A 12,472-nucleotide genomic window follows, 5' to 3' on the forward strand; every position below is an offset into this window, starting at 1 on the left:
TTCTAGTGTCTCTACTAAGATTGATATTTAATACAATGCTTTCAGAGTTACAGTTTTAAATATTATAAGTAATTATGATACAGATAAAGAATTCTTTTGTAGATATCTACAAAACAATGACTGATTCCTAAAGATAAATCTTTTAATCTGAATAATTAAATCAGTTCAAGGCTGACAGTACAAATATCTGTTTTCATTGAGGTTTAAAACAGTCTAACAGAAATATATAATTTTGAAATCCCCAAAGTCAGTCTTAGAACATTAGCAAATAGTTCAGAGAACTATTAGCAAATAGTTCAGAGAAAGTGAAATTAGAGGGTTCTCTATTTTCTGTATCAGGATAGTGCAATATTGAATCAACTGTTTATATTGAACACAGATGACAACAAATACCCGCTGAGAAAAAGTCCTTTTTGGCTTATAACTGCTTTTAGGGTGGCCGTACTATTAACTGTCAAATACATTTGAAAAAACAGGGGCAGTTTAGCTTATAAATACCCACCTATTCAGACGCCTTTCTAGAATTTTAATGTATACCTACCAAGTGACAAGAGGTTGTCTTGAGTATCTCCTGAAAAGAAGGTAGGAATATCTTATGATCCATTCATGTCTCCTGTGAGTACTTTGAATTAAAATTGGAATTTATAAGAACTAGCTAGAATAAAACCCCACTAATTTGTAGTAAAAAATGGGAAGGCCCACCTGAGTTAGCATAAGAGTAAGCATTTGTTAATTGTAATAATAATGGCATATATATGCTATATGGAGATATGGCTGTTCACCCAAGACTTTATTCTTTCTTTATCAGCTTATATATTGTCATTTTTATCATTGTGGGACCAGACAGACATAGCAAATATAAGATGCTACAGAATTCTTTGGAGTTCAATTTATGTTGCAAGTAGTTTAAACTTTAGAATGATTTACTGCAGGTCTCAGGGAACCAGCATGAAGAACTACAGAATGTTCGAAAACACATCCATTCCTGTTTCACCAAAATTTCCTGTTTTCTGCTACCTCATCCTGGCTTAAAAGTAGCTACCAATCCAAACTTTGATGGAAAACTGAAAGGTGTGTTTTTTAATGAATATATACTTACATTACTTAGTCTGGTTGTAAAATTGTCATTTTATCTACTGGGCTTACAGCTGCTGATTTAGGTTATCCACTTGTGTGAGGCTGATGACTAAAAAATGTCAGGAGAACTGGGAATCCTGGTCTGGTGCTGGAGCACCTTCTTGGGGAACTGTAGGATTCCATGGGTACTAAATACGTACATGGAGAAAACAGGCAAAGTCTTGCATTCACCTAGGAGGCAGCGACTCTGCCCTTTTTGCAGAGGTTTCTACTTACGTCTGTACATTGAGAAATGCTCCTTAATGTCTTCCTGTTTAATTTGCCTTATTTGCATTAGAGGAGAAAAATAGATGTCTATGTTATTGGAATGCTGTATTATAAGTTATAGAATATTATGATAAGTTATAGAATTAAAGATTGAAAGAAACATTGTGTAGTTCTGAACTCAAGCTCTTTAAAAGTGCTACTAAGGAATTTAATTATAAACTATTAAAACCCTCACTAAAAGTGAAATCCTCTTCTGGATGAGGACCAGTTGCTGAAAAATCCAGAAGCACTAGAGTGTTTTTGAAATAGTGTATTCTAATAGTATGTAATTATCTGTCAAACAGAGAGGCATTCCTAACATTTTAAGATTCCAAAAAATCTCAACTTGTTTAAAAAAAAGGGGTGGGGTGGGTGGAAGGGGTCTGAAGAAATAGAATTTAATAGTTCCTAATAGATATCACCAGGTCTTTAGATATTTGCTTTGTAATTCATACAAAAACATTTCTGACTTATTTACTTGTAAGGCTCGCACTGAATACACACCCCACTGAGTTCAGATATTTGCTTAATTTCCTGTGGCCTTTCTGCATCATGTCAGGGTTGGTGCGACAGTGACATTAACAAGCTTTTCAGCACAACTGTTCTCAAAGGGCTTCAAAATTAATCTTAAAAAGGGACAACATAACATGTATTCACTTTTACAGAACTGGCAGGTTTGAAAAGCAAACCTATTTTTTTTCCCCGTTTCCATGGCATTTGTAGTCAGATACCTTATATTTAACTATGACAGTATCATAAATAGAATCTCACATTTCATCAGCAGTATTTCTGTACATGTTTTAAATTATCTTTATATAACAGAACAGATAGCACCAGGCACATATTAATGGAGGGATTCCAGGATCCTATCATGTCACTTGTCCCTGTCACTTACGAATTCCAACCCAGTAATGAGCACACAGACCTCTTGATACTGTGCACTTACCTAATGCCGTCAATGTGTTTTGAATAAATTACATAAAGGGTGGGCTCCCACAAGGCCCCTCTTTCTTCTCTGGAGTTGGGCAGTCGTAAACAGGCAGGGGAGGGGCAGGCCTTCAACAACAGTCCTTTATTGGGACACAAAAGTACTCTGGCTTGTTCCATTCGTGCAGTGTACAGCCACAGTTCTTAAATTAACTGATAGATTTTGCAATGAAAGAGCTCAGGGAGAGAGTTGAAGACAACACACACAGGTATAGAACCCCCACCCCCCTTTTTTTAAGTTTATTTTCAGAGAGACAGAGACAGCGTGAGCAGGGGAGGGGCAAAGAGAGAGGCAGAAAGAGAATCCCCAGCAGGCTGTGCGCTGCCAGCACAGAGCCCGATATGGGGCTTGAACTCGTGAACTGTGAAGTCATGACCTGAGCCAAAGTCAAGTCGGACACCTAACCGACCGAGCCACCGGGGCGCCCCACGAACCCCACTTTTTTTTTTTTTTAATTTTTTTTTTTCCAACGTTTTTTTTTTTTTTTTTTTTTTTATTTATTTTTGGGACAGAGAGAGACAGAGCATGAACGGGGGAGGGGCAGAGAGAGAGGGAGACACAGAATCGAAACAGGCTCCAGGCTCCGAGCCATCAGCCCAGAGCCTGACGCGGGGCTCGAACTCACGGACCGCGAGATCGTGACCTGGCTGAAGTCGGACGCTTAACCGACTGCGCCACCCAGGCGCCCCTGAACCCCACTTTTTATTTTTTTTTTTTTAAATTTTTTTTCCACGTTTTTATTTATTTTTGGGACAGAGAGAGACAGAGCATGAACGGGGGAGGGGCAGAGAGAGAGGGAGACACAGAATTGGAAACAGGCTCCGGGCTCCGAGCCATCAGCCCAGAGCCCGACGCGGGGCTCGAACTCACGGACCGCGAGATCGTGACCTGGCTGAAGTCGGACGCTTAACCGACTGCGCCACCCAGGCGCCCCTGAACCCCACTTTTTAAAGCAGATTTGTTTCTCATCAAATTGTACATATATGTCTAAATATGTACTAACCTACACAATTGTTTTACAGGTACCCCCAAATTCTGAGTTTACCAAAGTGGCTAGCCTGAGAGAAAAAAAAAAAATGAAAAGCAGCTTCAGGTGCCCATCAAAATTGCATTTTGATGAGGCTTTCTAGGACGCCTGCTGAATCTGTCTGTGTGCCAAAATGTTCTTCTTAGCCTCAGTTTCTCCTTGGGTAGTTTTGAAAGTCACCTATCTACATTGCTTTTCCATCCCATCCTGAATCTTGTAATTCGATGTGAGTTCTATCTGGGATGTCTTGTCCACTGGCTATGCTGCTCTCCAGAAGGCTGGCATCTGAATAACCACTTTCTTCCTCTACGGAAGAAATGTCTCTAAATAAACAGTTGTGCAAAAATTGTTCTCTGATGATAGTTCCCACATACTCTTTCATAAACTTACAGAAGTACTTTCTAGTTCATTATCAGCAGTAATAATTGTTATAATTACTATTCATGGTCCCTCACTACTGAAAATGTTATCTTACCATTTCCTCTGTTATGTGAAATTTATGATACTATGATTAAATTTAGCTGCTATTAATTTAGTGGCTTCCCACATAGGAAATCAAAAGGATCAGGTTCATTCCTGCTGCATTCAGACAGTTCTTTCCAAGTGCCCACCGAATACCTCTCCTGACGTAGTCAGTCTAACCTTTCAATTAACAAGGAGTTACTTTTTTTTGTTTTTTTTGTTTGTCTGTTTGTTTTCTTGAGGTTCCTCTGGGTTATGGTACCACATGTAGAACGGCCAGGCAAACCACATCATAAATTGTGGAGATGCATTCTTAGCAGCTTCAGTTAGAGTTCAGGAAGCGTAGCCAAACACTATTGCAAGGTAATGGTTTTTTAAGAAGCTGTTTCTAATGAACTGTCAGTCAGGTAATCCTGAGATCTCTTTCTTGGTTGACTTACACAGCAGTGCCACACCAGTGCATCTGCCCCGCAGAGTTCTTTTACAGCATCTTATCATGTCCCCAGTTGTGGCAGATAACCACTTTGGCCTAGCCCCTGAATTCCTGGCAGAGTTTTACTCCGGTGGCAAAGATTATTGAAGGAATGGTAAAGACAGAACAGCATCCCCAGTAACGGTCTCCCCACACATATTTGCTTGAATACTTGGAGTGGGTCAGAGCTAATTAGCACACCTCTGTAAATTGACCTGAACTGGGCTGCCGATATTCTGGGTCATGTGTGTACTGTGTTGAACTGATAGCGTTAGCAAGAGCTCACCACTGCGTATGTTGTGAACCTTTGGTTTGTGTTATCTGAATCCAGAATTGGGATATCTGGTATTGGTCTCAGTGAGAACAAAGACTATGGCCAGTGCCATCTTCAGAACGCATTTTTAATCCAAATATGCGGTTATATGCTGGCTGCTTTAATGATAATTACCACACCTGCTGGTGCATGAGATACAGGTGTATCTTATTTCATCCCAATTTTATAAGGGAGTGGGTGGGGAGTGGAATTTAAGTACATGCGTTAGAAGTGATTTTAAAGTCATTTTAAAATGAGAAAGTTTGTTTCATACAGAAATTCGGGAAGAATTCATACATTCTAGGTATATAGGAATATTTTACAAATGCTAAAAACAAACAAACAAACAAAAAAAAAAAACCTAAGGTGATAAGCAGAGAAGAAAACCTACTGGTATCAGTGAATACAGATGCATGTGGTAACATAATACAGACACCAGTATTGTTAGTGAATATTGGTACCTGAAAAGCAAACCACAATAATAACTGAATAAATACATTTGAATAAATCTACATATAATACAAAGCAAAATTATGAGTAAGAATTGGTACAATGCAACAGCAAAATACATTTGAATAAACACCTATACAAGTACTCATAAAAGATTGGGCACTACAATTTCAAAGGTATACAAAACCTGAAATAAAAGAAGTCTGAAGGATTTCCAACAGAATGCTCATGCATCTCGTAAAGGCAGCAAGCAAGAGAAGAAAAGCATGAATTCTTATGTAAACTAGTATTTCAGTGTATACTGGGGTTGTAGTAACACGCAAGGAAAATGCAAACACAGCCACATGGTTTGAATCTTTATTCTTAAGACCTCAGAAATCACCAGTCCCAAAGCCTGAAAGCTCAGTGATTCTGCTTAAATTCAGATTTTTAAAAATTGTAGGCAGTTATTACATTTACTTAGATATCAAATCTCTGGCCATATCTTGCTTTTTATGTAGGTGTATTTTTCTATATCTTTTGAAATGATCTGAATATGTATTTTCTATGTTACTTTGCTAAATATGTAATGTTAAGCTTGAACCTAATGCCGTAACATGGATTATGTGTCATCAGTTGTCCTAAACATGATAGGTGAACAACTCAGACATCCTGATTTGCCTCCATGGCCTTTTCTTGCCATGTTATTTTGTATGGGCGAATTTCATCACCAAATGTTGCATCACCATCACTGTCTTTCTGAACTTGAGTACTAATTAACAGACCTTATTCAGTTCTGTACACTTTTCATAAGGTGGGCACGCTAAAAACAGAGCAATTTTTGCATACATTTTCTGGCAGGAATACATCTTATAAACCAGTGAGTATCTGGCCTTTTTCCCATTTATGAGCCTGTATACACAAAACCACCAACAAACTCATCAGAATACATGAAATGTGGTTATGTGAATGGGATGTAAAATATTTGTTTAAAGTTTAACATCAAGAAAGCTACTTTATGGGTGGAAGATAAATATGTAGTTGAAGTAAAGAACAGCAGTTTAGGCAAGGAGGATCACTCATCCAAGAAAAGTGGGTTTTGGGAATTGCTTAGATGATGGCAAAGTGAGTGATGGCTTTATCACTGGGGAAGAAGTAGACAAAATCAAGAATGTTTTATTTATTGTATGCCTTGGAGGACTTGGATTGGATTTTTAAAATAATGATGAATGTGCTTTTACTTGTAGAAATAGATGATGAATTCATCAAAAACTTGAAAATACTCATTCCTTGGCTACTTAGTCCTGAGAGCCTAGATATTAAAGAGATCAATGGGAACAAAATCACCTGCCGAGGTCTGGTGGAGTACTTCAAGGTATGACTCTCATTTCTAGAGCATTGTTTTGGAATGCAGTTCCTACTTGAAACAAACAAAAAAGTATAGACTCTGTAATATAGGGGCAAACCTAGGAGGAATCTATAAAAATGAGAAAAAATCATTAGACTCCCAAGAGTAGCTTGCTTTCTGAAATTAAAATTTTAAAACTCTTAGTGTTAACTTTATCTTGAGAGAAATATATTTTGGAATATAAATATGAGAGTTGGTAAAGTCTGTTTTTTGTGGGGGGAGGAGGTGTTTCTCAAGGTCCATAACATGTAGTCCTCAATCATGACCTATGCTGAATCTTACCTTCATTCTGAAGATTCTCCCGAAGGGGCTATCCTTTACCTTTCTACTAGAGAAAATTCCTCCACATTTCCTGTCTCTGCACCACAGGCCGATGTAAAGTGGAATAACTTTAAATTTGTGTTTATTTTTTAGCTCAGGTAGCACCGAATACTACACTTTTTTTTTTTTAACCAACCACATACATATTGGGGAATTTCAGTAATCAATCTCATTTGTGGAGTGATGCTCCAAGGACTAAACTATTTTTAAAATTCACATTTTTGTCATTAAAAATACTTCACATATCTCCTGTGTGATTATTTACCTTCATCACTCTTAGCAATTAATGAGATGTTATTTATCTATCTAAAATTTGAATTCTTATTGTGCATAACACTATGGAAGAGCTTAGAAGTTAGTAGGAGGTTAAGGGCCCTTACAGAAATCAGATATTCCATAAAGCTGACGACAGCAGCAGGTACAAATTCCTGTGAGTAAATGAAAAAGAAAGGTTACTCCTAGCAGAGGGATCTGAGAAGGTTTTAGAGAAGGGGGCAGTGACTTAAGTCTTTAAGAAGGGTAGGATTGGCCAAGTAGAGTTCGATGAAAGGGTCATTTCAGGAAAAGGGAACAGGGACTAAGAAAGGGGGAATTAACACATGAGATAATAGTTCCCCAAACTGTCAAGACTTTAGACCTTCGAGTACAATTTCACAGAGTTTGAGAAATAGTGAATGGAATTACTTGAACATGAGTCTCTTTTTCTTTTCATTTTTTTAGGCTTATATAAAGATCTATCAAGGTGAAGAATTACCACATCCCAAATCCATGTTACAGGTATTTATTCATCAAGAGGCGTGACATATTTAAAAATACTTGTTACTAAAGCTAAGCTTTCCTTAGCTTTAGGCTATGCTACGCTAAAGATATGCTCCAATCCAGCCGTCAGTAATTGCCAAATAAACATGGTGGAATGATTTATTGGAAGGTTATTTTTCTGTTAACTACCAGTGTTGTATACACATAGAGGAGCTTCACTTGTGCTGACTATACAAACACTTTTTTTTTTTTTAAGTTTATTTATTTTGAGAGAGACAGACTGCAAGTTGGGGTGGGGGTGGGCAGAGAGAGGGGGAGAGAGAGAATCCCAACAGGCTCCACACTGCCAGCACAGAGCCCAAAGGGGCTCAAACTCATGAAACTGTGAGATCATGACCTGAGCCGAAACCAAGAGTCAGATGCTTAACTGACTGAGCCACCCAGGCACCCCAACATACACTTTAGACCAAAGAGTTCTCATTCTCTTTGTACAAAATTAGTTTGGAAAATAGACTCATACTGTGGTTTAGATTCACACATGTTAAGTAGAAAAGCGGGTCCAGGTTTTTAAACAAGTGGTCTCTATAAATATTTCAGGAAGGAGAAATTAGCTTTTTCTTTATTAAAAAAAATTAAGTTGTTAATAGTTCCTTTTTGTCAGTGATCCATTGTTCTATCAGTATCAATCTTTAAACCTAAGACATATTTATATATATATTAGTACAGATAAAATGCACTGTATATTATTTCCCATGTGTTTGGGTTTATAAATTCCCCCCCCCCCCACATTTGGTGAGAGGGTTAAAAATATTTTTTAAGAAGAAAATTCTTCCAAATGAAAATTCAGTTTTAGAACTGTGACTTACTGAGTAAATTTCTGTGTTTTATGTATTTTGAAATTTTAATTTTACCAGTTTTTAAAAATGTAGTGGAAATACTTCAATACTTTCAAATTATTTCATGACCTTGTGTTCTTGTACATTTCTTGCACATGATACTCAGAAATGAGAATTGCCTGTGAGAGTTTAATAAATATGAATTCCATTTTACATCATATTTTGTACTTTGTCCAAAGGCCACAGCAGAAGCTAACAATTTAGCGGCCGTAGCAACTGCCAAGGATACATACAACAAAAAGATGGAAGAGGTAAGAATTAAATAATATTTTAAATTATGTTTTAAATAAAATCAGTATTTCTTCCATGAGATCATTCTTTTTTTTTCTTCCAAGTTGTACCGTCTACAAAGAAGTGGTTTTAACTTCTGCTTTCTCAGCCTATGTTTATCACATTTCTATTTATTATATTCCTAAAGTATTTTTTAGGAAAGGAACACTATGTAGGCATAGTGTTAAAACACTTTTTACAAAACATAGTGTTAAAACGTATTTTAGATGTGTTCTGTCTATATCAGAGACACTTTTCTTATTTATTTATTTATTTTTTGGCCATTTCTTCCCACTATTTATAAGTTCTAGTGACTAATATAATGTGCTATCATCTCCACTACACTTCCCTTCTTGCAACAATTCTAGTATTTCTATCTTAACTATAAAAAACTGTTAGGAAAAAAGAAATTAAGCCTCAAGGGCCAATATTTCTACATACTATATTTCCTCTTTTTAACATTCCGAATTTGGGTGCATTGAATAATTACTGTATATACCTACTAATTGGATAGGTTTTTTCCCTCTGAAAATGTTCTATGATAAAGATTACATCCAAAGTAGCTGGAGTCTTAAGAGTCAAGAGAAATACAGTATATGGAATAGTGTTCACACCATACCTAAACGGTACTTAGAGTACGTACTTAGTATGCTTTATATAGTTAAATCTCAAAAAACCAAAGTGAAAGGTATGGGTAACTGAGATTTCCCTTGTAACTTTTGAAAAAACTGCAAATGTGGTCCAAGAACATTTAATATGCTTTCATTTGGTCTCTTGAAGAAAATACTGAAAGGGCTCCATTCAAACAAAATCAGTAAAACTGCCAAAGAACATGTTTTTCATAATTTTACTTTAGAGTTTTATAGCACTACTCATTGTTTTAAGCTAAACCTCATTGGTTAAAAATACTTCAGTGTAGTTAGAATAAATTTCCTAGAAGAACTTGTATATAAGTAGTTTATTTGAATTTGGATTCATTCTGTGAATGAACTCAGTTTGCAGTTCACTTTGCATCATGCGTTTTCATCTTGAGGAACTTGGATTAAGTCTTGGATATTCTTTCCCAGGTGAAAAAGAGAATAAAAATTAAGAATGGCTTTATATAAGTCACCTATAAAGTACCGGTCCCACTTACAGTGATGCCTGATAATGGAGGGTGCAAATGTGGGTTGACAAAACATAAAAGTAGACACCTTCCGTGTTCTAACAAATTCATCTAGCTAAGTGGAAGATTTTGACACAGGTGTGAATTTTACTCTGCATTGCATAAATGGCACTTCTCTATCTGATACAGATTTGTGGTGGCGACAAACCATTTCTGGCACCTAATGACCTACAGACCAAACATTTGGAGCTTAAGGAAGAATCTGTGAAGCTATTCCGAGGGGTGAAGAAGATGGGTGGGGAGGAATTTAGCCGGCGTTACCTGCAACAGCTGGAGAGTGAAATAGATGAACTTTACATCCAGTATATCAAGCACAATGATAGCAAAAATATCTTCCATGCAGCTCGTACCCCAGCCACACTGTTTGTCGTCATCTTTATCACTTACGTGATTGCTGGTGTGACTGGATTCATTGGCTTGGACATCATAGCTAGCCTATGCAATATGATAATGGGACTGACTCTTATCACCCTGTGTACCTGGGCATACATCCGGTACTCTGGAGAATACCGAGAGTTGGGGGCTGTAATAGACCAGGTGGCTGCAGCCTTGTGGGACCAGGTAGGAACACATTTCATCCTTTTCAACTAATTTCGGCACACTTTTGAATGCCATCTGTTTACCAGACACAGTGTAAGATGTTGGAAATAAACAGGTGAAAATGACTTGGGCCCCAGTCTTCGTGGGCTTTAAAATCGGTCAGGATGGCCAGATACAAACTGTAATACAATATGTGAAGTCCCACACAACTGTTTCCCAGTTAGCATTTCAGTATTTTCAAATATCCATGGATTAGGCAGTGGTTTTTTACTTTTTGTCCTAAAAGTTAAAGATGTTAAGCACAGCTGAATTTTTTTGAGCCGATTGTTACTTGTTTATGTGTTAAGATTACTTCATACTTAAAACCCATCATTTGGCTAGAGTTGGCTTGGTTAGGGGTGTATGTGAACCACTGTCCTAAGTTGTTGTATCACTGTCTCTTTTAGTATAATCTCCTGAAAGCAAGATCTGATTACTTTAGATTGTCTCTATTTGAGCTAGACATTTGTACCGGGCCACAGGAGTCCAGGTCAAACTCTGGATCAGCTGCTGATTGGTTGGTTGTCCTTTAGGTTTCAATTAACCATAACCTAGAGAGTCAGGGTCACTGTGGTCTGTTGTTCAAATAACTGATTATGGGTAGGGAAGACAATAATAAACACACCTAGAATAATAATGAACTCACTCTGTCATCCTGGAAGGGTCTTCAGTACCTCATGAAAATTTAGGGGCATTTAGTGAAGCTAAAATAGAGATTGTTCATAGAATTCTGGAGTTAAGACTTTTGAACATTTATGTTCTGCAGGTAGTAATGGCTACAATTATTCCAGCATTTATACTTACATAGACTCTTTAGAATTGTAACTAATGAATTTACCATGTGCCTTTGAAGAATCTAGCTAAAATAAACTAATGGTCGCACTGTGGGTAAAGAATGAATGGATCCTCTGACCCACGGTCTCAAATAGCTCCTCAACCTCAGAAGAGTGAAGAGGGGCTATTTGAGGTCAATTCCAAGGCCCTCCTAGAACATGATGCTGAGCACTATGAGGAATATAGAATTGGGTTCGTCAAAAAATTCAGATAAAATATATAATCTGAACTAAAAATATTTGCAGGAGTATTTGTTCTTAAATGCTCATAAATATTGTAAAGAGTTGAATTTTCATAATGCTATTAATGAAGCAGGATATATACTTTTCTTTTTTCCCTTTTAAACTGCCTTGCCACAGGGAAGTACAAATGAGGTAAGTTGAATTTTTTTAATTAAGAGCTATATATTTATAAAATTTACGATGTTCTTATTTTGTAAAATAGCCATTAATGGATATCTCAATATAGATTAGAAAATCTCTGGTGACAACTGCTGTGTTCTAAGATTCACAATTTTAACTATGAATTTTTAACATGGTTTTAAATCTATTCCAGACATCTTATGTGATTTGATCTGCATATGAAACAGAGTGTTGATGATCAGGAATATGATGTGTTGTGTTGTTTCCTGAATGTGTAGAAAATTTTGAAAGAATTTTTTAAATGTTTAATATTAGAGAGAGAGCATGTGCACACACAGACGCGTGAGGGAGTGAAGGAGGGGTAGAGAGAGAGGGAGAGAGAATCCTAAGCAGGCTCCATGCTGTCAGCACGGAGCCTGATACCACGGGGCTGGCTCTCATGAACTGTGAGATCATGACCTGAACTGAAATCAAGGATTGGGTGCTCAACCAACTGAACCGCCCAGGTGCCCCCCAAATCTCCAAATTCTGCAGTTACAACATTGTGTATTTTGTTCTCCTGGGAGTGCAACAAAATACAGTTAGGAATCTTGAGGAAACTTAATTAGTAGAGAGTATTTAAATGGAACTACAACCTTTAGAAGTTGTTTTTAATTTTGGCTTTTGAGTGACCGTTACCTTTACCACTGTAAGCAGTTTCCGGGCCAGTGTGCAGTGTAACTTTCTTAGCATACCTCAGACAGAACCTGTAAGTTGTTCATATCTCCTGCACATGGGCAAAACTCTGTGTCTGAGGAAAGAATC

The 12,472-nt window shown here is 37.2% G+C and overlaps 1 protein-coding gene across 3 annotated transcripts in view; it reads left to right on the forward strand.

Annotated features, from left to right (window-relative positions):
* Nucleotides 1–12,472, forward strand: part of ATL1 (atlastin GTPase 1) — a 73,043-nt gene that overhangs the window by 58,162 nt on the left and 2,409 nt on the right. For 2 of the 3 annotated variants that reach the window (XM_058739018.1, XM_058739021.1), the window contains 6 exons: nt 933–1,071; nt 6,322–6,449; nt 7,524–7,580; nt 8,638–8,709; nt 10,023–10,454; nt 11,666–11,680. In XM_058739018.1, the coding sequence (XP_058595001.1) occupies nt 933–1,071; nt 6,322–6,449; nt 7,524–7,580; nt 8,638–8,709; nt 10,023–10,454; nt 11,666–11,680 (843 nt within the window). The remainder of the gene's footprint in view (nt 1–932; nt 1,072–6,321; nt 6,450–7,523; nt 7,581–8,637; nt 8,710–10,022; nt 10,455–11,665; nt 11,681–12,472) is intronic. The other variant, XM_058739019.1, reaches the window with a different exon arrangement.

This window comes from Neofelis nebulosa, chromosome 7 (genome assembly GCF_028018385.1).
Source record: "Neofelis nebulosa isolate mNeoNeb1 chromosome 7, mNeoNeb1.pri, whole genome shotgun sequence".
NCBI classification, from domain to species: Eukaryota; Metazoa; Chordata; class Mammalia; order Carnivora; family Felidae; genus Neofelis; species Neofelis nebulosa.